Source organism: Ranitomeya imitator, chromosome 9, assembly GCF_032444005.1.
Source record: "Ranitomeya imitator isolate aRanImi1 chromosome 9, aRanImi1.pri, whole genome shotgun sequence".
NCBI lineage: Eukaryota > Metazoa > Chordata > Amphibia > Anura > Dendrobatidae > Ranitomeya > Ranitomeya imitator.
The window spans coordinates 91,363,239-91,386,014 of NC_091290.1; the positions used below are offsets into that span (position 1 = coordinate 91,363,239).

Genomic DNA, 22,776 nt, shown 5'->3' on the forward strand with positions numbered 1-22,776 from the left:
CTCCGATCACAGCTGAGCGCTCACGCTGTCTTTTGATAGCGTGGGAACCGTGGCTTTCTGGCCGGCGGGGATCATTTCAGAAGCGGTGTTTGCCAAGCTGTCATGCACATGACAGCGTTGCAAACACTGAATGTTTGAGCCCCCTATTCAACTGAATGGGGTCCGGGTTCGAGTCTGGGTACTGTTCTGGTACCCGAACCCCAACTTTTTGTAACTGTTCAGCCGAACCCGCCGAATCCGAATATGCAGCTGTACGCCCAGCTCTACTGAATAGTCTTAACATTTTGCTATGGATTTAAAGACTTTCTGCGATTTTAGAAAATTTTTAACATGTTATGGAGACAGATCATAAAAGGTAATTGGTGGGAGTTGACTTGATAATACCCCTATTGACCACTACATATTGAATCCTTCTTTAGTCTTGGAGTAAACTAGTGCTCAGCTTGTCACTTTTACTCCTTCATTTTAGGCAGGGTTCACATTGCGTTAGTGCAGTCCGTTCAACGCATACGTTAAACGGACTGCGTTAACGCAAGTGCCAAAAAAGATCGCGTTTATGCGATCTCGCTAGCGCAGATGCTCTATCTGTGCTAGTGGTGACGGACCTGAAACCGCTACAGACTGCGTCCGAGGGTCCGTCACAGAATGATGGCACATCGCTGACGCATGCCGATTATGACATGCGTTAGCGATGTGCTACATAATGGCAGTTAATGGGTGCGCTAACGCATTCGTTACATAGCGTTAGTGTTGCTATGTAACGGATGCCGTCAGCGCATTGCCATTAACGCAGTGTGAACCCAGCCTTAGTGTTTGCTGGTTTTCTCAACACGTAAATACGCAATCCAAACTCCTGACATGTCTCCATAATATGTCAAAAATATGTTTAATATGCAGTTATGCAATTAATCTTTAACTCTTTGTATTAAAGGAAACTTGTTGTTTCATTCGTGTTGCCCAAACCAGGCTAGTTAGGTATAGTCATCTTAGTCACCGCATTCCCAGGTCCTTGTTCAAATTTTATTTCACTTTGAAACACATAGGTGTGGACATTTCTGTTAGGTCTGAAATGGGGATGAGCTGCAATATCTCAACATCCCTTTTCAAAAAATACTTCATTATTTTGACAAACATAGATGTTTAGTGTGAAAATATACAAATATATTGCTATTTAGTTGACAGGGTATGTAAATTCCCGGAAACATCAAGCTATATCAATGAACAGTGTATGCTAAGGATTTTATTTAGTATGTTATGTAGATAATTAGCCAAGAAATTGAATATGATTCATTGTGCTACCATTTGAAATTAAGCGGCATGAACATAACAAATTGCTATAATTGTGACATTGTGTGATTAATGTATACAGAACGATATTCATCATCAGCATGCTGAAAAATCATGCTTTCATTAGTAACAAATGAATCAATGATCAGACCAGCATCGTATTTTTACAGTCATGTTTCATGTTTTACAGGGAGAGCAATGCAATATAGTCCCCGACAACGTAGATGATATCGTAGCTGATCTTGTCACCGAAGAAAAAGAAGAAGGTAAAAATATTATAAGAATAATATATGCTTCCAAGGAAAAATAGCCCTGATGTCATGGGTGCAATACTTCTACAAGCAGCTAGCCAAGGTCCAAATGTAGAAAAAATAGAATGGAAACTGCACTCCAATGAAAATAAGTGAAAAAAAAGTGGACTTTATCCACTCAAATACATGTGACATTTCAGCTTCACCGCTGAAGCATTTCTTATGCATAACACATGACACCTATTGCACATATTTCCTGATAAGAAGTCGGTGTACTTCGAAAGGCATTGAATAAACCACAGTGTAGCAAGTGAATATTTCTTAACTCTGTCATATGACTCATCTCAGTAATCTTGTCAGTGCATGCTCATTCATGCTCATGCAACGAACATTGCAGTAACCATTTTGGATAAGGGAAAAATACCATAAAGCTGCAAAAGTGTTGTGATACTATGATCAGGGCCGCCATCAGGGCATTACTGCACTGACTGGCGTATGGGGCCTGAAAAGCAGAGGGGGCCTGCATCAGGCCCTGTCTTTTCTGCTGATCGGGCCCAGGGGCAGGATTCTGCGCCACAGTAACTGAACCTGTGTCCGAGATGCATGCTCAGTTAAACTCTATTGTCCTGCGGGCCCAGGCCCGCAGGACTATAGATAAAAGCTGCCAGCCAATCGGAGGCTGGCAGCTGACGTCAGCACGCATGTCGCAGGCGTATGACGTCATTGTCATTGTATACTGCCCCTATTGGACAAACAATCAGTAGATTTGGTTTCCAGTACCATCTCTAATGCTGTTGACACCCAATTATACACTTCTTCTCCTGATATCACGCCTGCCTTTTTAGAAAACACCAGTGATTGTCTTACCGCTGTCTCTAACACCATGTCCTCCCTCTTTCTGAAACTGAACCTGTCAAAAGCTGAACTTCTCGTGTTCTCTCCTTCTACTAACCTACCTTTGCCTGAAATTGCCAATTCCGTGCATGGTTCAATCACTACTCCCAAGCAACATGCCCGCTGCCTTGGGGTCATACTTGATTCCAAGCTTTCATTCACCCCCCACAAACGATCTCTGGCTCGCTCTGCTTATCTGCATCTCAAAAACATTTCTAGAATTCGCCCTTTTCTTACTTTCGACTCTGCAAAAACTCTTACTGTTTCACTCATTCATTCTCTTCTGGACTATTGTAACTCTTTACTAAACCAAACTCTCCCCTCTCCAATCTGTCCTGAATGCTGCAGCCAGGATCATATTCCTCACCAATCGTTTTACCGATGCCTCTACCTTGTGCCAGTCATTACACTCTATCCACTCCAGAATCCAGTACAAAACTATTACCCTCATCCACAAAGCACTCCATGGCTCAGCACCACCCTACATCTCTTCCCTGGTCTCAGTCTACCACCCTACCTGTGCTCCCCATTCTGTTAATGACCTGAGGTTAACATCCTCAATAATCAGAACCTCCCACTCCCGTCTCCAAGACTTTTCACGTGCTGCGCCAATTCTTTGGAATGCACTACCCAGGTTAATATGATTAATCCCCAATCCCCACAGTTTTAAGCATGCCCTAAAATTGCATTTGTTCAGACTGGCCGATCGCCTCAACGCATTAACCTAACTATCCCTGTGTGGCTTATTCAAAAAAACTTAAACCATAATCAGGTTCCTCGCATCATGCTCTCATACACTTTATGCAGTTAATTAGCCTTCTGTGGCTGTACTGTTACATAGTTAGGCAGTTAACTGGTTCATGCAGCTTTACATGAATACCCAAACCTTACACTATGGCTGGTCCGAACAACTAAAGCAAGTGTTACCATCCACCTCTCGTGTCTCCCTTTTTCCTCATAGATTGTAAGCTTGCGAGCAGGGCCCTCTCTCCTCTTGGTATCTGTTTTGAACTGTGATTATTGTTATGCTGTTATTTTCTGTACAAATACCCTCTATAATTGTATAGCGCTGTGGAACATGTTGGCGCTATATAAATAAAATTATTATTATAGTCATTCGCCGGCGAGTGCGTGCTGGACCTGGGAGGACGGAACTTTGCCGCTGGAGCATGGCAAAGTAAGAAGAAAGGTTTTTGTTTTTTTATTATTTTTTTAAAGCAGCCCAGGGCAGGAATGGGGACAGTGGGCAGGAATGAAGACACAGGGGACAAGAATGGAAACGCTGGGGGCAGGAATGGAAGCACAGGGGGCAGGAATGGAAACACTTGGGGCAGGAATGGAGACACAGGGAGCAGGAATTGATACACTGGGGACAGGAATGGGGACAGGGGGTAGGAATGGAGACACTAGGGGCAGAACGAGAAACACAGAGGGCAGGAATGGAAAAACTGGGGGCAGGAATGGAAACACGGGCGGGAATGGATACACTGGGGGCAGGAATGGATACACTGGGGGCAGGAATGGAGACATGGGGGAAGGAATGGGGACGGGGTAAGAATAGAAACACTGGGGGCAGGAATGGAGACAGGGGGCAGGAATGGGGACAGGGGTCAGGAATGGAAGCACAAGGGGCAGGAATGGAAACACTTGGGGCAGGAATGGGGACACAAGGGGCAGGAATTGATACACAGGGGACAGGAATGGGGACAGGGGGTAGGAATGGAGACACTAGGGGCAGAACGGGAAACACAGAGGGCAGGAATGGTAACACTGGGGCAGGAATTGAGACACAGGGGGCAGTAATTGATACACAGGGGACAGGAATAGGGACAGGGGGTAGGAATGGAGACACTGGGGGCAGGAATGGAAACACAGGGCAGGAATGGAAACACTGGGGGCAGGAATTGATACACAGGGGGCAGGAGGTAGGAATGGAGACACTGGGGGCAGGAATGGAAACACTGGGGCCAGAAAGGAAACACGTGGGCAGGAATGGAATAGGGGCAAGAATGGAAACACAGGGGCAGGAATGGAAACACTGAGGCAGGATTGGAAACACAGGGAGCAGGAATGGAAACACAGGAGTCAGGAATGGAGACTGTTATGAACTGGTGATTCAGAACCACAATGGACCTGGTGGTTACGAGCACAGAAAATGACCTGAAAGTTACTAATCACATAGGACGAGCTCTGAGACGTGGGAACTCTGCTGACCGCAATCCCTAATCCTATCACACCACACTAGAGGTAGCCGTGGAGCGCTCCTGACCAGACCTAGGCGCCTCGGGCACAGACTGAGAAACTAGCTAGCCCTGAAGATAGAAAAATAAGCCTACCTTGCCTCAGAGAAATTCCCCAAAGGAAAAGGCAGCCCCCCACATATAATGACTGTGAGTAAAGATGAAAATACAAACACAGAGATGAAATAGATTTTAGCAAAGTGAGGCCCGACTTACTGAATAGACCGAGGATAGGAAAGATAGCTTTGCGGTCAGCACAAAAACCTACAAACAACAACGCAGAGGGTGCAAAAAGACCCTCCGCACCGACTAACGGTACGGAGGTGCTTCCTCTGCGTCCCAGAGCTTCCAGCAAGCAAGACAAACCAATATAGCAAGCTGGACAGAAAAAATAGCAAACAAAAGTAACACAAGCAGAACTTAGCTTATGCAGGGCAGACAGGCCACAAGAGCGATCCAGGAGAGAGCAAGACCAATACTGGAACATTGACTGGAGGCCAGGAACAAAGAACTAGGTGGAGTAAAATAGAGCAGCACCTAACGACTTAACCTCGTCACCTGAGGAAGGAAACTCAGAAGCCGCAGCCCCACTCACATCCACCAAAGGAAGCTCAAGGACAGAACCAGCCGAAGTACCACTCATGACCACAGGAGGGAGCTTGACCACAGAATTCACAACAGTACCCCCCCTTGAGGAGGGGTCACCGAACCATCACCAGAACCCCCAGGCCGACCAGGATGAGCCAAATGAAAGGCACGAACCAGATCAGCAGCATGAACATCAGAGGCAAAGACCCAGGAATTATCTTCCTGACCATAACCCTTCCACTTAACCAGGTACTGGAGTTTCCGTCTCGAAATATGAGAATCCAAAATCTTCTCTACTATATACTCCAACTCCCCCTCAACCAAAACCGGGCCAGGAGGATCAACGGATGGAACCACAGGTGCCACGTATCTCCGCAACAATGACCTATGGAATACATTATGGATGGAAAAAGAAGCTGGAAGGGTCAAACGAAAAGACACAGGATTAAGAACCTCAGAAATCCTATACGGACCAATGAAACGAGGCTTAAACTTAGGAGAGGAAACTTTCATAGGAATATAACGAGGCGACAACCAAACCAAATCCCCAACACGAAGTCGGGGACCCACACAGCACCTGCGGTTAGCGAAACGTTGAGCCTTCTCCTGGGACAATGTCAAATTGTCCACTACATGAGTCCAAATCTGCTGCAACCTATCCACCACAGTATCCACACCAGGACAGTCCGAAGACTCAACCTGCCCTGAAGAGAAACGAGGATGGAAACCAGAATTGCAGAAAAACGGCGAAACCAAAGTAGCCGAGCTGGCCCGATTACTGTTGTGAATTCTGTGGTCAAGCTCCCTCCTGTGGTCATGAGTGGTACTTCGGCTGGTTCTGTCCTTGAGCTTCCTTTGGTGGATGTGAGTGGGGCTATGGCTTCTGAGTTTCCTTCCTCAGGTGACGAGGTTAAGTCGTTAGGTGCTGCTCTATTTTACTCCACCTAGTTATTTGTTCCTGGCCTCCAGTACTGTTATGAACTGGTGATTCAGAACCACAATGGACCTGGTGGTTACGAGCACAGAAAATGACCTGAAAGTTACTAATCACATAGGACGAGCTCTGAGACGTGGGAACTCTGCTGACCACAATCCCTAATCCTATCACACCACACTAGAGGTAGCCGTGGAGCGCTCCTGACCAGACCCAGGCGCCTCGGGCACAGCCTGAGAAACTAGCTAGCCCTGAAGATAGAAAAATAAGCCTACCTTGCCTCAGAGAAATTCCCCAAAGGAAAAGGCAGCCCCCCACATATAATGACTGTGAGTAAAGATGAAAATACAAACACAGAGATGAAATAGATTTTAGCAAAGTGAGGCCCGACTTACTGAATAGACCGAGGATAGGAAAGATAGCTTTGCGGTCAGCACAAAAACCTACAAACAACCACGCAGAGGGCGCAAAAAGACCCTCCGCACCGACTAACGGTACGGAGGTGCTTCCTCTGCGTCCCAGAGCTTCCAGCAAGCAAGACAAACCAATATAGCAAGCTGGACAGAAAAAATAGCAAACAAAAGTAACACAAGCAGAACTTAGCTTATGCAGGGCAGACAGGCCACAAGAGCGATCCAGGAGAGAGCAAGACCAATACTGGAACATTGACTGGAGGCCAGGAACAAAGAACTAGGTGGAGTAAAATAGAGCAGCACCTAACGACTTAACCTCGTCACCTGAGGAAGGAAACTCAGAAGCCGCAGCCCCACTCACATCCACCAAAGGAAGCTCAAGGACAGAACCAGCTGAAGTACCACTCATGACCACAGGAGGGAGCTTGACCACAGAATTCACAACAGGAGACACAGGGGGCAGAAATGGAGACACAGGGGGCAGAAATGGAGACACGGGGCAGGATTGGAAACACTGAGGCAGGAATGGAAACACAAAGGGCAGGAATGGAAACACAGGGGGCAGGAATAGAGACACAGGAGGCAGGAATGGAGAAACAGAGGCAGAATTGAGGTGCAAGATGGATGAAAAAAATTAAGAACAACCGTTAGATGGTGCAAAAGTAGGTTCCCAAACCGTGCTATGTCAGAAAAGTAGACTTTACACACACCAGAGTGCTGAAGTGAAATATTTACTAAGATCCACGTACAGTAGTTGGATACAAACAAACATTTCAGTCACTCAGACCTTCCTCAGTGAACTGACTGCTGTATAAAGTATAGAAAGGAAAAAAATACTCATGGTAATAGCTGCCCCTGGGGGATAAAGCAGCATAGTTTATATAGGAAATAGAATAATGGGTCAATTGAACCTTATCCAGATGAGGTATGTGAGATGGTGCAACGCGGTATCCATCGTTTGTTTGTATCCAACTACTGTACGTGGATCTTATTAAATATTTAACTTTAGCATTCTGGTGTGTGCAAAGTTTACTTTTCTGACAGGGCAGGATGGAGACACATGGGGCAGGATGGAAGACACGGGGGCGGGAATGGAGACACAGGGACAGGAATGGAGTCACAGGGGACTGGAAGGGAGACAAGGAGCAGGAATATGGGGCAGGAAGACGATGCATGGTGCAGGAAAATGGAGCAGGATGGAGACATGGGGCAGGATGTAGATACATAGTGCAGAATCACGGGGCAGGATGGATACGATGGAGACAGATGGGACCGGATCATGGGACAGATGGGACAGGATCATGGGACAGAAGGGGCAGGATGAGACATGACATGGGGGCAGAAAGGATACTCATGAGAGCAGTATGGGAGAACATGTGGCTGGAGCCAGGAATGAGACACCTGGGGGCCAGGATGGGGGATATTATTATCATAGGGGCTAATTAAGGGATATTGTTACTGCAGTGATGTATTTATTTTTTGAGGATACTGTTTTAAATAGGGGGCGGTCCTGTTTCTGTGCAAAGCGACACATTGTCACCTTTTTTCTTCATCTGGTGTAGTGTAGAAGTTGGGAAAAAATTAACTAGTTTGTTCTGCAAGCGGTGCTCTAGATAACTGTGTTATTTTCTGCAGAGATGAGCCCTGGCTGGAAGAAGTGATGGCGGTCTGTGCTGGATGAAGATGAAAAGTGAAGATGAAGGACTTCACCTAGAGACGTCACTGATGAGTCAGTGTGTTACCTGTACACTGACACTATGCACTATATTGTTAGGGCTGGCGGAATGCACCAAATAATTTTAAAGATAGTAATAAGGTGCGTTCGCAGCCCGGGGTCCACCGTGCAGAGATGAAACCTGTTGCTAGGTAATGGTGGGACTATATGGCGGTACTACAGCAGAATAAACATGGGTTCCGTCATCAGGTATGAATGGACGCGAACTCTGTTGCTTCAGAGAAACAAAAAAAACGCTGTGCCCTGTTAGCAGTCACAGGATGCAGCAGATGGAAGCTAGTGGGATCCCTGAAACTAACCCCCACTACGCTGGTGATTGATCTCGCTCTGACCCTTGGTGGCTTTTGAGCCCGCGCCTGAGGATGCCCTAAGTCAGATGCTGAGATCAAGTGGGAGTTCCCACCTTACACTGATCAGTAGTGTTAATGTAGCTGAGAAGCCATTATTAGGCTCTGACTGCTTGCTCCACTCACCCTAATACCCAGACAACAACCAAAGGGATGGTATCATTTAGGAGCATTCACCAGTATCAATCTCTCAGTACACACATACATAGCCAAGTCTATACTAGCGCATGGCCATGTGAACCTTTTATAGTTGAAGCCTTCCAGGACCTTCCTGGTGGTCCAATCAGAGCTACTACAGGAGCTGGGCATGTAACCTCCGACCTCCAATGAGAGGTCGTCCCACGGGCATGCTCAGTAGATAAAAAGCAGGACTTAGTCCCTGGAACATCTGCTTGCTGCTGACCAATGCTGGTTGCAAAGGCTGAACCTGGGATGGCAGCTGTAACCAGACGCACAGTATCAGCTTGAGCCAGATGCTGGGACCGACGTCTCTGCTGAGCAGACTCCACTGTGTCTGGGGAAGAATGGGAGACCACAGAGGACATGGTGCGAGATTCCCCCTATGCAGTGGCGGAAACTTGACACCTAACATTACCACCCCTCCTAGGGCACCCCCCTACTTCGGCCTCGCTACGCTCAAAAGCTGCATTGAGCTGAGGACACAAATGTGCTCAATAGGCTCCCAGGTCCTTTCCTCGGGACCATAACCCTTCCAGTCCACCAGATAGTACCTTTTGCCTCGTACCACTTTGCACCCAAAGATAGCATTCACCTCATAATCGTCCATGGACGAACCCCATGTCCCAGCAGGTGACTCAGAAAACCAGGACATGTTGACGGGCTTTAGGAGGGACACATGAAAGGTATCAGTGATACCAAGACGTGGAGGAAGGGCCAGGCGATAGACTACAGGATTGACCTGTTCCAGGACCTTGAAGGGACATATGTAGCGAGCTGTAAACTTAGTGATTAATGAACCCCATAAAGCGCTGCACCGCTTTGAGAGAATGGGGTTCCTGCCAGTCCATCACAGCCTGTAGCTTGGCAGGATCCATAGCCAATCCCTGGGCGGAGATGATCTAGCCCAGGAAAGGCACGGACTCCTGCTCAAGCATACACTTCTCCAACTTGGCATAGAGGGAGATTGCCCGTAGGAGGTCGAAGACTTTGCAAACATCTCTCCAGTGGGAGTCTATATCTGGAGAGTAGAAAAGAATATCATCCAGATAGACTACGACCGAAGTGGTGAGCACATCCTGGAAGATATCGATCACAAAGTATTGGAAAACGGCAGGAGCATTACAGAGCCCGAAGGGCATCAACAGGTATTCATAGTGCCCGTCCCTGGTGTTAAATGCCATCTTCCATTCGTCCCACTCACGGATGCGAATCAGGTTGTAAGCACCCCGCAGATCAAGCTTCGTAAATACCCTCGCTCCCTGCAACCTATCGAAGAGCTTGGATATCAGAGGCAGAAGGTATTTGTTCTTAACCCCTTTACCCTCAAGGGTGGTTTGCACGTTAATGACCGGGCCAATTTTTACAATTCTGACCAATGTCCCTTTATGAGGTTATAACTCTGGAACGCTCCAATGGATCCCAGTGATTTTGACACTGTTTTCTTGTGACATATTGTACTTCACGATAGGGGTAAAATTTATTTGATATTACCTGCGTTTTTTTGTGAAAAATACAGAAATTTGGCGAAATTTTTGAAAATTTCACAATTTTCCAACTTTGAATTTTTATGCCCTTAAATCACAGAGGTATGTCACACAAGATACTTAATAAGTAACATTTCCCACATGTCTACTTTACATCAGCATGATTTTGGAACCACTTTTCTTTTTGTTAGGGAGTTATAAGTGTTAAAAGTTGACCAGCAATTTCTCATTTTTACAACACCAGTTTTTTTAGGGACCACATTACATTTGAAGTCACTTTTCGGGGTCTATATGATAGAAAATACCCAAGTGTGACACCATTCTAAAAACTACACCTCACAAGGTACTCAAAACCACATTTAAGAAGTTTATTAACCCTTCAGGTGTTTCACGGGAATTTTTGGAATGTTTAAAAAAAAATGAACATTAAACTTTTTTTTCACAAAAAATGTACTTTAGCTCTAATTTGTTTTATTTTACCAAGAGTAACAGGAGATTTTGGACCCCAAAGTTGTTGTACAATTTGTTCTGCGTATGCTGATACTCCATATGTAGGTGTAAACCACTGTTTGGGCGCATGGCAGAGCTCAGAAGGGAAGGAGCGCCATTTGACTTTTCAATGCAAAATTGACTGGAATTGAGATAAGACACCATGTTGAGTTTGGAGAGCCTTTGATGTGCCTAAACATTGAAACCCCCCACAAGTGACACCATTTTGGAAAGTAGATCCCCTAAGGAACTTATGTATATAGGCGGTGAGCATTTTGACCCACCAAGTGCTTCACAGAAGTTTATAATGTAGAGCTGTAAAAATAAAAAATCATATTTTTTCACACAAATGATCATTTTGCCCCCAATTTTTTTCCCAAGGGTAACAGTAGAAATTGAACCCTAAAATGTGTTGAGCAATTTGTCCTGAGTACGATAATACCCCATATGTGAGTGTAAACCACTGTTTGGGCGCATGGCAGAGCTCGGAAGGAAAGAAGCACCATTTGACTTTCCAATGCAAAATTGACTGGAATTGAGATTGCACGCCATGTCACGTTTGGAGAGCCCCTGATGTGACTGAACATTGAAACCCCCCACAATTGACACCATTTTGTAAAGTAGACCCCCTAAGGAACTTATCTAGATGTGTGGTGAGCACTTGGACCCATTAAGTGATTCACAGAAGTTTATAATGCAGAGCCGTAAAAATAAAAAAAAATCATATTTTTTCACAAAAATTATTTTTTCGCCCCCATTTTTTTATTGTCCCAAGGGTAAGAGAAGAAAATAGACCCCAAAAGTTGTTGTACAATTTGTCTGGAGTACGCTGGTACCCCATATGCGGGGGTAAACCACTGTTTGGGCGCTTGGCAGAGCTCGGAAGGGAAGGAGCACCATTTGACTTTTCAATGCAAAATTGACTGGAATTGAGATAGGACACCATGTTGCGTTTGGAGAGCCACTGATGTGCCTAAACATTGAAACCCCCCCACAAGTGACACCATTTTTGAACGTAGACCCCCTAAGGAACTTATCTAGATGTGCGGTGAGCACTTTGACCCACCAAGTGCTTCACAGAAGTTTATAATGTAGAGCAAACTACTGTTTGGGCACATGGCAGAGCTTGGAAGGGAAGGAGCGCCGTTTGGAATGCAGACTTAGATGGAATGGTCTGCAGGCGTCACATTGCGTTTGCAGAGCCCCAGATGTACCTAAACAGTAGAAACCCCCCACAAGTAACCCATATTGGAAACTAGATGCTGCAAGGAACTTATCTAGATGTGATGTGAGATCTTTGAAGCCCCAAGTGTTTCATTAGAGTTTATAACGCAGAGCCGGGAAAATAAAAAATCTTTTTTTTTCCACAAAAATTATTTTTTAGCCCCTGGTTTTGTATTTTCCCAAGGGTAACAGGAGATATTGGACCCCAAAAGTTGTTGTCCAATTTGTCCTGAGTACGCTGATACCCCATATGTTGGGGTAAACCCCTGTTTCGGCACATGGGAGAGCTCGGAAGGGAAGGAGCACTGTTTTACTTTTTCAACGCAGAATTGGCTGGAATTGAGATTGGACGCCATGTCGCGTTTGGAGAGCCCCTGATGTGCCTAAACAGTGGAAACCCCCCAATTGTAACTGAAACCATAACCCAAACACATCCTTAACCCTAATCCCAACCCTAACCCTAACCACACCCCTAACCCTAATCCCAACCGTAAATGTAATCCAAACTCTAACTTTAGCCCCAACCCTAACCCTAACTTTAGCCCTAACCCTAACTTTTGCCCCACCACTAACCCAAACCATAACTTTAGCCCTTACTTTAACTTTAGCCCCAACCCTAACCCTAACTTTAGCCTCAACCCTAACCCTAACTTTAACCCTAACCCTAATAAGAAAATGGAAATAAATACATTTTTTAAAATTTTTATTATTTTTCCCTACCTAAGGGGGTGATAATGGGGGATTTGATTTACTTTTATAGTGTGTTTTTTTTAGCGGATCATTATGATTGGCAGCCGTCACACACTAAAAGACACTTTTTATTGCAAAAAATAGTTTTTGCGTCTCCACATTTTGAAAGCTATAATTTTTCCATATTTTGGTCCATGTGAGGTCTTGTTTTTTGCGGGACGAGTTGACTTTTTTTATTGGTACCATTTTCGGGCACGTGACACTTTTTGATCGCTTTTTACTCCGATTTTTTTGAGGTAGAATGAACAAAAAACAGCTATTCATGAATTTCTTTTTTTGGGGGGGCGCTTATCCCATTCCACATTTGGTAAAATTGATAGAGCAATTTTATTCTTCAGGTCAGTACGATTACAACGATACCTCATTTATATCATTTTTTATGTTTTGGCGTTTTTATACGATAAAAACTTTTATATAAAAAATAATTATTTTTGCATCGCTTTATTCTGAGGACTATAACTTTTTTATTTTTTTGCTGACGACGCTGTATCACGGCTCGTTTTTTGCCGGACAAGATGACGTTTTCAGCGGTACCATGGGTATTTATATCCGTCTTTTTAATCGTGTGTTATTCCACTTTTTGTTTGGCAGTATGATAATAAAGCGTTGTTTTTTGCCTCTTTTTTTTTTTTTACAGTGTTCACTGAAGGGGTTAACTAGTGGGACAGTTTTATAGGTCGGGTCGTTACGGACGCGACAATATTAAATTTGTGTACTTTTTTTTTTTTGTTTTTTTTTATTTAGATAAAGAAATGTATTTATTGGGACAATATTTTTTTTCTTTATTTAGGATTTGTTTTTCTTTTTTACACATGTAAATATTTTTTTTTTTACTTTTTCATATTGCCCCAGGGCGGGACATCACTACATATTATCAATTCAAACGACCAAAGGAAACAATGAACCTCCGCACTGCTGTTATTAGGCTAGACTCTGTTATTTTTATCACCTTTTTTTTTTTTTTTTTTTTTTTTTTTTGGAGTAAGCCGATATAATATCCTTTTTTATACAACGGGGTGCGACTTGCAAAGTAATACATAACAGTCCATGAAACGAAGAAAAAAAACCTGGGTTTGGACCCGTTGAAGTGCTGAGGCACGAAACGATCGTTGTCCGCATTTTTTCTACACTCTCCCTGAAATTTACTGTAATGTTGTCCGAATAAAGTTGTGACTTTTTACATACACGGGTAAGTGCACTTTTTTTTCTTCGTTTCATGGACTGTTATGTATTACTTTGCAAGTCGCACCCCGTTGTATAAAAAAGGATATTATATCGGCTTACTCCAAAAAAAAAAAGGGTGATAAAAATAACAGAGTCTAGCCTAATAACAGCAGTGCGGAGGTTCATTGTTTCCTTTGGTCGTTTGAATTGGCATTTGCATTTTTTCACCACGAGCACGCTGTGGCAGATTTCTGGGAGAAAAAAACACCCTAAGTTACGGTGATTACTCACCTGTAGATTCCTTGAAATATGGAATCAGAAGCCGTTTCCTTGTCACACGGACTGTTAGCAGGGAGAGAAAATGTAGATTCATATTTTTCGGAATGTGAGCTGCATGAAGACGGGGTTTGGACCCGTTGAAGTGCTGAGGCACGAAACGATCGTTGTCCGCATTTTTTCTACACTCTCCCTGAAATTTACTGTAATGTTGTCCGAATAAAGTTGTGACTTTTTACATACACGGGTAAGTGCACTTTTTTTTCTTTGTTTCATGGACTACATATTATCATATTGCTGATCTGACACTTTGCTGTGCACTGTGTCAGATCAGCGATCTGACAGGCACTGTAGTGAGGCTTCCAGGCGCCTGCTCTGAGCAGGCGCTTGAAAGCCACCTCCCTGCAGGACCCGGATGGCCATTTTGCATCTGGGCCTGCAGGGAGGAGGAGGTAGGAGACCCTCGGAGCAATGCGATCACATCGCGTTGCTCCGAGGGTCTCAGGGAAGCACCCTCCCTGCGCGATGCTTCCCTGTGCCGCCAGAACCCTGTGACCTTTGATCGCAGCGTTCCGGGGGTTAATGTGCCAGGAGCGGTTCGTGACCACTCCTGGCACATAGTGCCGAATGTCAGCTGTGATAGACAGCTGACACCCGACCGCGATCGGCCGCGCTCCCCCCGTGAGCGCGGCTGATCGCGCTGGATGTACTCTTCCATCCATGGGAAGTAGGGCCCACCCCACATGGACAGAATAGTACGTCCAATGGTAGAAAGGGGTTAATGGTGATGGCATTAAGACCCTTGTAATCTATGCATGGACGTAGTTCTCTGTTCTTCTTCTGCATGAAGAAGAACCCCGCCCCTGCAGGTGACACTGACTTCCTAATGAATCCTTTTGCCAGATTCTCTTAGATGTATTGGGTCATTGCCTCCGTCTCTGGGAGAGATGGGATAGAGTCGATCTCGGAAAGGCTCTGCCCCAGGCAAGAAGTCAATAGGACAGTCATAGGGGAGGTGGGGCGGAAGGGTCTCCGCAGCCCTCTTGGATAACACGTCCGCATAGGGCCAATAGTGCTTTGGGAGAGAGGAAAGATCTGCGGGTACTTCAGTAGTAGCAACCTGAACGCACTCCCTCAGACATCTACCCTCACAAGATTCACTCCATCCCAAAATTGTCCCTGAGGACCACTCTATATGAGGAGAGTGGTAGCATAGCCATGGTATCCCTAGCAGGACCTCATCAATTCCCTCGGAAATGACTAGCAGTGAGATAATCTCCTGATGGGATGCAGACATGGATAAAGTAAATGGGATAGTCTGGTGTGTTATCAGTGAGGGCAGTGTTGACCCATTTACCACTCGCACGGTTACAGGTTTGGCGAGCATCACCAGGGGTATTGGCAAAGGCAGATGACATAAAATTGCCCTCCGCCCTGGAGTCCACTCAAAGCTCTACCGTAAGAGTGGATGGGCCTATGGTAATTGTCCCCTTGAAGGACAGCTTGGAGGAAAACTTTGCCATGTCCAGTGTACCTCCTCCTACAGCCACTAGACGCTGACGTTTTCCTGCTGCTGAGAACAAGGACTTCTGTTCCCACATAAACAATCCAATCACTCGATGAATAGGCAGCATTTTGCTTGTTTAGTATTATACACCCCATAGTCCTCCATATATTATAATGTGCACCTCAGTCCTCCATATAGTATAATACACTCATCAGTCCTCCATATAGTATAATACACTTCTCAGCCCTCCATCTATATATATAATTGTCTAAGGGTTTTTCCGTCTGTCTGTCTGTCTTTCTGTCTGTCTGTCTGTCCTGGAAATCCCGCGTCTCTGATTGGTCGAGGCAGCCAGGCCTCGACCAATCGGCGACGGGCACAGCGACGATGATGTCATAAAGGACGTAGAAATCCCACGTTTCTGATTCAGCGACGGGCACAGTATCGACGTAGATGTCATAATGGTTGCCATGGCGACGATGATGTCATAAAGGTTGCCTCGACCAATCAGCGACGGGCACAGTCTGCCGTGAATTCTGGAATCATCATTGTCCATATACTTCGGGGACATGCATATTCTAGAATACCCGATGCGTTAGAATCGGGCCACAATCTAGTATAGTATAATACACTCTACATAGACCTTCATATATTAAAATGCACTTCAATTCCTCCATATAGTATAATACACTCATCAGTCCTCCAAATAGTATAATACATTCCTCAGTCCTCCAAATAGTGTAATACATTCCTCATAGTGCTCCATATAGTATAATGCCCCACCATTGTCATCCATGTAGTACAATTCACTTCCCATAGTATAATGCACCCCATAGTTCTTCCTATAGTATAATGTATTCCTCATAGTCCTCGTTACAGTATAATGCAGCCCACATATAGTATAATGATGATGCCTCAGAGTATAATGCAGCCACCCCAATGAATATATTGTATCCCCTGAGTGTAATGTAACCCCCCAGAGAATATAATGCAGCCCCTCATATAGTATTATGCAGCCCCTGCATATATTATATATGGTAGCCCCCTCATAGAGCATACTACAGTACCCCATAGAATGTAATACAGCCCTCCCCTATAGAATGTAATGCAGCCAGCCCCCATAGAATGTAATGCAGCCAGCCCCCCATAGAATGTAATGCAGCCAGCACCCCATAGAATGTAATGCAGCCAGCCACAAATAGAAAGTAATGCAGCCAGCCACCCATAGAATGTAATGCAGCACAGCCCCCATAGAATAATACAGCACAGCCCCCATAGAATGTAATACAGCCAGCCCCCATAGAATGTAATACAGCACAGCCCCTATAGAATGTAATGCAGCCAGCCACAAATAGAAAGTAATGCAGCCAGCCACCCATAGAATGTAATGCAGCACAGCCCCTATAGAATGTAATGCAGCCAGCCACAAATAGAAAGTAATGCAGCCAGCCACCCATAGAATGTAATGCAGCACAGCCCCCATAGAATGTAATACAGCACAGCCCCCATAGAATGTAATACATCCAGCCCCCATAGAATGTAATACAGCTTAGCTCCCATAGAATGTAATGCAGCCAGCCCCAATAGAATGTAATGCAGCACAGCCCCCATAGAATGTAAGGCAGCACAGCCCCCATAGAATGTAATGCAGACAACCCTCATAGAATGTAATACAGCACAGCCCCCATAGAATGTAATACAGCACAGCCCCCATAGAATGTAATACAGCCAGCCCCATAGAATGTAATGCAGCACAGCCCCCAAAGAATGTAATGCAGCACAACCCCCATAGAATGTAATACAGCACAGCCCCATAGAATGTAATACAGCCAGCCCCCATAGAATGTAATACAGCACAGCCCCCATAGAATGTAATACAGCCAGCCCCCATAGAATGTAATACAGCACAGCCCCCATAGAATGTAATGCAGCCCTCCAATAGCCCCACAATCCAATTATCACTCAGTGATATATTTAAAAAAAAAACACTCACCTCTCCTCGTGCCCAGCGCTGCTCCAGTCTCAGCAGCTGCAGTCAGCCCGGTCACACAGCAGGTGCGCGATGATGACATCATCGCGCACCTGCAATGCCAGTGCCAGGCAGAGCGGGGAATGATGGGAGAGGGAGCATCAGCAGACGCTCTCTCCTCCATCATTGCATTCAACTGTACCGGCACTATAGACGCTGGTATAGTTGAATGCGGCTGCGCGTGGGGGGGGGGGAGTTGTGCGGGAGAATCAGCACTGGCGAGCGGCCCACGACTGCCAGCAGCCCTTCTGGCATTTGCCAGAACTGCCCCGATGGCCAGTCCGGCCCTGCTCGAGGTCCTAAAAAGACCTGTTTCAGAGTGCTCAGGAACCGTGGAGCACTCTGCACCACATGATCGTCGCGCTCCCACAACGGTGTAGCACACTCCAACGCCCTGTCCGACCGGACGGATATAATGAATTCCTCCTTTGCCCGCTCTGTGGGAAAACGTGCAGCCAGGAGCTTCAGGTGTATTGTGCACTGGCTCACAAATCCCCTACAGTTTACTGTCGCTAGTAAACTTCTCTGGCAACGGGAGGCGGGATAGGGTCAGAACAGGAGGAGCAGTGGACAAACTAGCTGCAGCCATGCTAGCAGCCTGAACAGCTACTGCGGTAACATTCACAGCTGAGGTTGTGTGCTCGAGAGCCCCAACCTGCCCTCGAGCTGCTGGATGTACCGCTGTAGTCGCTATTCGTCTGCCATTACCAGCCAGACCCTGGTGCAAGTATAATGTTAGGGCTGGCAGAACGCACCAAATATTTATAAAGATAGTAATAAGGTGCATTCGCACTCCGGGGCCCACCGTGCAGAGGTGGAACCTGCTGCTAGGTAATGGCGGCACTATATAGCGGTACTACACCAGAATAAACACGGGTTCCGTCACCCGGTATGAACTGACGCAAACTCTGTTTCTTCACAGAGACGCAGAGAAACAAAGGAAATGCTGTGCCCTACTAGCAGTCACAGGATGCAGCAGATGGACACTAGTACCCACCCACTGCACCCCTGAATCCCATGTTCTTCTCTCCCTCTGTTCTAAGTGGTACGTCTGAACTGTCTCCTATCCTGGAATACCCACTGCACCCCTGAATCCCATGTTCTTCTCTCCCTCTGTTCTAAGTGGTACATTTGAACTGTCTCCTATCCTGGAATACCCACTGCAACCCTGAATCCCATGTTCTTCTCTCCCTCTGTTCTTGTACTTTGATTCTTTTTCCCTGACTTGAATTCCTGTATCATTCTGAAATTTTCGGACTGCATATTGACATGTCTGTGCTCCTCACACCTAGCCCCATCTTTTGATGTTATCCTGCCTCTGTCTTCATTTTTGGTAGACAAATGTTGTATTAACTGCAATCTGCTAATTGTCTCCTGCTGTGGCCTATTCTCCACCTCCTTCCTCCCCTCCCTGCCTCACCTGGCCTCATTTCTTGGTCATTTGAATGGTATAAGTTGAACGGTGTGGGTCAGATTGACTTCAGTCAGATGTGACATAATTTCAAGTGACATATTTTAAGTGTGTCATCTGACATATAGCAGAAATAGCCCAGAAATTGGCCAGACGGTAAGACTAAACACTGTCTTCTAAGTTTACTCGCCTTTCTTTTCCTCCCCTGCTCTTTAACCATGCTCACATTTCCCCACTGTTTTTTTCTCCACTCATCCTCACTCTCCTCCACTAACCCCATACCCTTGCACCCTCAAACCACATAACTATCTCCCCCTCTCTCTTACCCCCACCTCGCTTCATCTGCAGACCTGCTCTATAACCTCAGACCTCTACCACCAAAATATAATGTAAGCCAATCACTCTCCTTCACCCACCTGCTTCTTTCTCTGCTTACGCTTACTGCTGGCGACACATCCCCCCCGCCTCATTCATCGCTAATCCTCACCCCTATCCTTCTCACACTATGAGAAACTATCGCAACCCCTCACACTTAAAATCTGTGCCAATGACCCCCACCCCCCTGCTTCCTCTCTCTGGGGCACTTTAGAATGCCCGCTCTATATGCAACAAACTCCATGTGATCCATGATCTCTTTACTTCCTGTAACCTTTCCTTCCTGGCCCTCACTGAGACCTGGCTGATGCCCCCTGACACGGTCTCGCCTGCAGCACTGAGCTACGGTGGCCTCCAATTTACCCACACTCCTCGTTCTGGCAACAGACATAGTGGAGGAGTGGGTATCCTTCTTTCTAAAAACTGTTCCTTCAACCCTATCCAACCCCCACCCTCCCTTATCCTCCCTTCTTTCGAGGGTCACTCTGTCCGTATCTACTCTCCCTCCAATCTCCAAATGGCTGTCATATACTGACCACCGGGCTCAGCCACTGCCTTCATCGACCAATTCTCCACCTGGCTCCTTCACTTTCTCTCTGCTGACATCCCCACCATCATCATGGGCGACTTTAATATCCCTACTGACACCCGCCAGCCAGCAGCCTCCAAGCTCCTGGCCCTTACTTCATCCTTTGGACTCACTCAGTGGTCCTCCACAGCTGCCCACACAGACGGACCTACACTAGACCTCATCTTCACCCGCCTCTGCTCCTTATCTAAATCTCACAACCTCTCCCTTCCCCCTATCTGACCACCATCTACTCACCTTCTCATCCTTGTCCTCCTCACCTGCCCCCCATGTCCAGCCATTACCACATCCTCGCAGAAACATCGCACATCTAGACATTCACAGACTCTCAGACTCTCTCCTACCCCTGTCCTCCATATCTTCACTCCACGACACGGACAGTGCCACCGCTTTCTATAACTCCACCCTCACATCAGCTATAGACTCAGTCGCCCAGTCTCATGCATGGCACAGTGCGACGAACCAATAGGCAACCTTGGCTTAACTATCTCACAAAAAAACTTCGACAAGCATCCAGGGTTGCGGAGCGGCGCTGGAAGAAAACACACCTGCCAGACGACTTCACTGCTTTCAAACAAGCTACATTTGACTTCAAATCTGCCCTCACCTCCGCTAAACAGACCTATTTCACTAACCTTGTATCTTCACTATCCTACAACCCAAAACAACTATTCAGCACATTTACCTCCCTCCTCCGCCCACCACTGCCACCTCCAACTCCCCTCATCTCCTCCGAGGACTTTGCCACCTACTTCAAAAACAAGATTGACCAAACAAGGCTAACCTTTACAGTTCCATCACCCCAACCACTCCATATACCAGACCTCTGCCCTTCCCTAATAACCTCCCTCTCCAACATCACTGAAGGAGAGCTTACTCGCCTCTTCTCCAAATCGCACCTCACCACCTGTGCACTTGACCCAATCCCCTCCCACCTGCTCCCCAACGTCACTAACATGCTCATTCCAGCCCTAACCCATCTCTTCAACCTATCGCTATCTTCTGGTACCTTCCCCTCAGCCTTAAAACATGCCACCATCACACACATCCTCAAAAAAACTAACCTTGACCCAACTGCTATGCCTAGCTACCGCCCCATATCACTGCTCCCGTTTGCTTCAAAACTCCTTGAGCAGCACGTCCATGCTCAAATTTCCTCCCACCTCTCATGTAACTCTCTCCTTGACAACCTCCAATCTGGCTTCCGCCCCCACCACTCCACCGAAACTGCCCTGACAAAAATTACTAATGACTTACTCACAGCCAAAGCTAACAGACAGTTCTCCATCCTCCTCCTTCTTGACCTGTCCTCTGCTTTCGACACAGTTGATCACTGCCTACTGCTACAGATTCTTTCTTCCCTTGGCATCAAAGACCTTGCCCTGTCCTGGATTGCCTCATACCTTTCCGACCGCACATTTAGCGTTTCCCACTCCCACACAACCTCCTCATCCTGCCCTCTCTCTGTTGGAGTCCCTCAGGGCTCTGTCCTAGGGCCCCTACTTTTTTCCATCTATACTCTTGGCCTAGTACAACTCATAAAGTCCCACGGCTTCCAGTACCACCTGTATGCGGACGACACTCAGATCTACCTCTCTGGCCCAGATGTCACCTCTCTGCTGTCCAGAATCCCGAAGTGTCTGTCAGCCATATCCTCCTTCTTCACCTCTCGCTTCCTAAAACTCAATGTAGACAAAACCGAACTCATCATCTTTCCCCCATCTCACGTATCCCCCCTACCTGACCTATCTATTATGGTAGACGGCATCACGCTCTCTCCCGCACCTGAAATCCGCTGCCTCGGGGTAACTCTCGACTCTGCCCTGTCCTTCAAACCGCACGTCCAAACTCTTGCCACCTCCTGTCGCCTCCAACTCAAAAATATTGCCAAAATCTGTTTCTTCCTCAGCCCACAATCTACAAAAACTCGTACATGCCCTCATCATCTCCCGCCTCGACTACTGCAACACCCTCCTCTGTGGCCTCCCTGCTAACTCTCTTGCACCACTCCAGTCTGTCCTCAACTCTGCTGCCCGGCTAATCCACCTCTCTCCTCGCTACTCCCCTGCTTCTCCCCTCTGCAAATCCCTCCACTGCCTCCCCATTCCCCAACGAATCCAGTTCAAACTACTAACACTGATCTACAAAGCCATCCACAACCTGTCCCCTCCCTATATCTCTGAACTAATCTCCCACTATATTCCCTCACGTAATCTCCGATCCTAACAAGACCTCCTACTCTCCTCCACACTTATTCGTTCCTCACACAACCGCCTCCAAGATTTCTCCCGATTATCCCACATCCTCTGGAATTCCACGTCCGACTATCCACCACCCTCGGCTCCTTCAGACGGAACCTGAAAACCCATCTCTTCAGGAAAGCCTACAGCCTGCAATAACCATTCTGCCGCCTCACCATCGCCAGAGCTGCCGCCTTGCCATCGCCAGAGCCACCGCCTCGCCCCTACCTTCTGTCTCTTCCCCACTTTCCCATAGAATGTAAGTCCGCAGAGGTCCTCTCCCCTCTGTACCAGTCTGTCACTGTAAACCTGCTTACTGTAATCGATATCTATAACCCTGTATGTAACCCCTTTCTCATGTACAGCACC

General features: G+C 46.5%; 1 protein-coding gene across 4 annotated transcripts in view; it reads left to right on the plus strand.

Moving 5' to 3' along the window:
• The window catches only part of SPON1 (spondin 1), a 1,002,740-nt gene that overhangs the window by 669,786 nt on the left and 310,178 nt on the right, over window positions 1-22,776 (plus strand). For all 4 annotated transcript variants that reach the window (XM_069739940.1, XM_069739943.1, XM_069739942.1 and 1 more), the window contains one exon: window positions 1,478-1,553. In XM_069739940.1, the coding sequence (XP_069596041.1) occupies window positions 1,478-1,553 (76 nt within the window). The remainder of the gene's footprint in view (window positions 1-1,477; window positions 1,554-22,776) is intronic.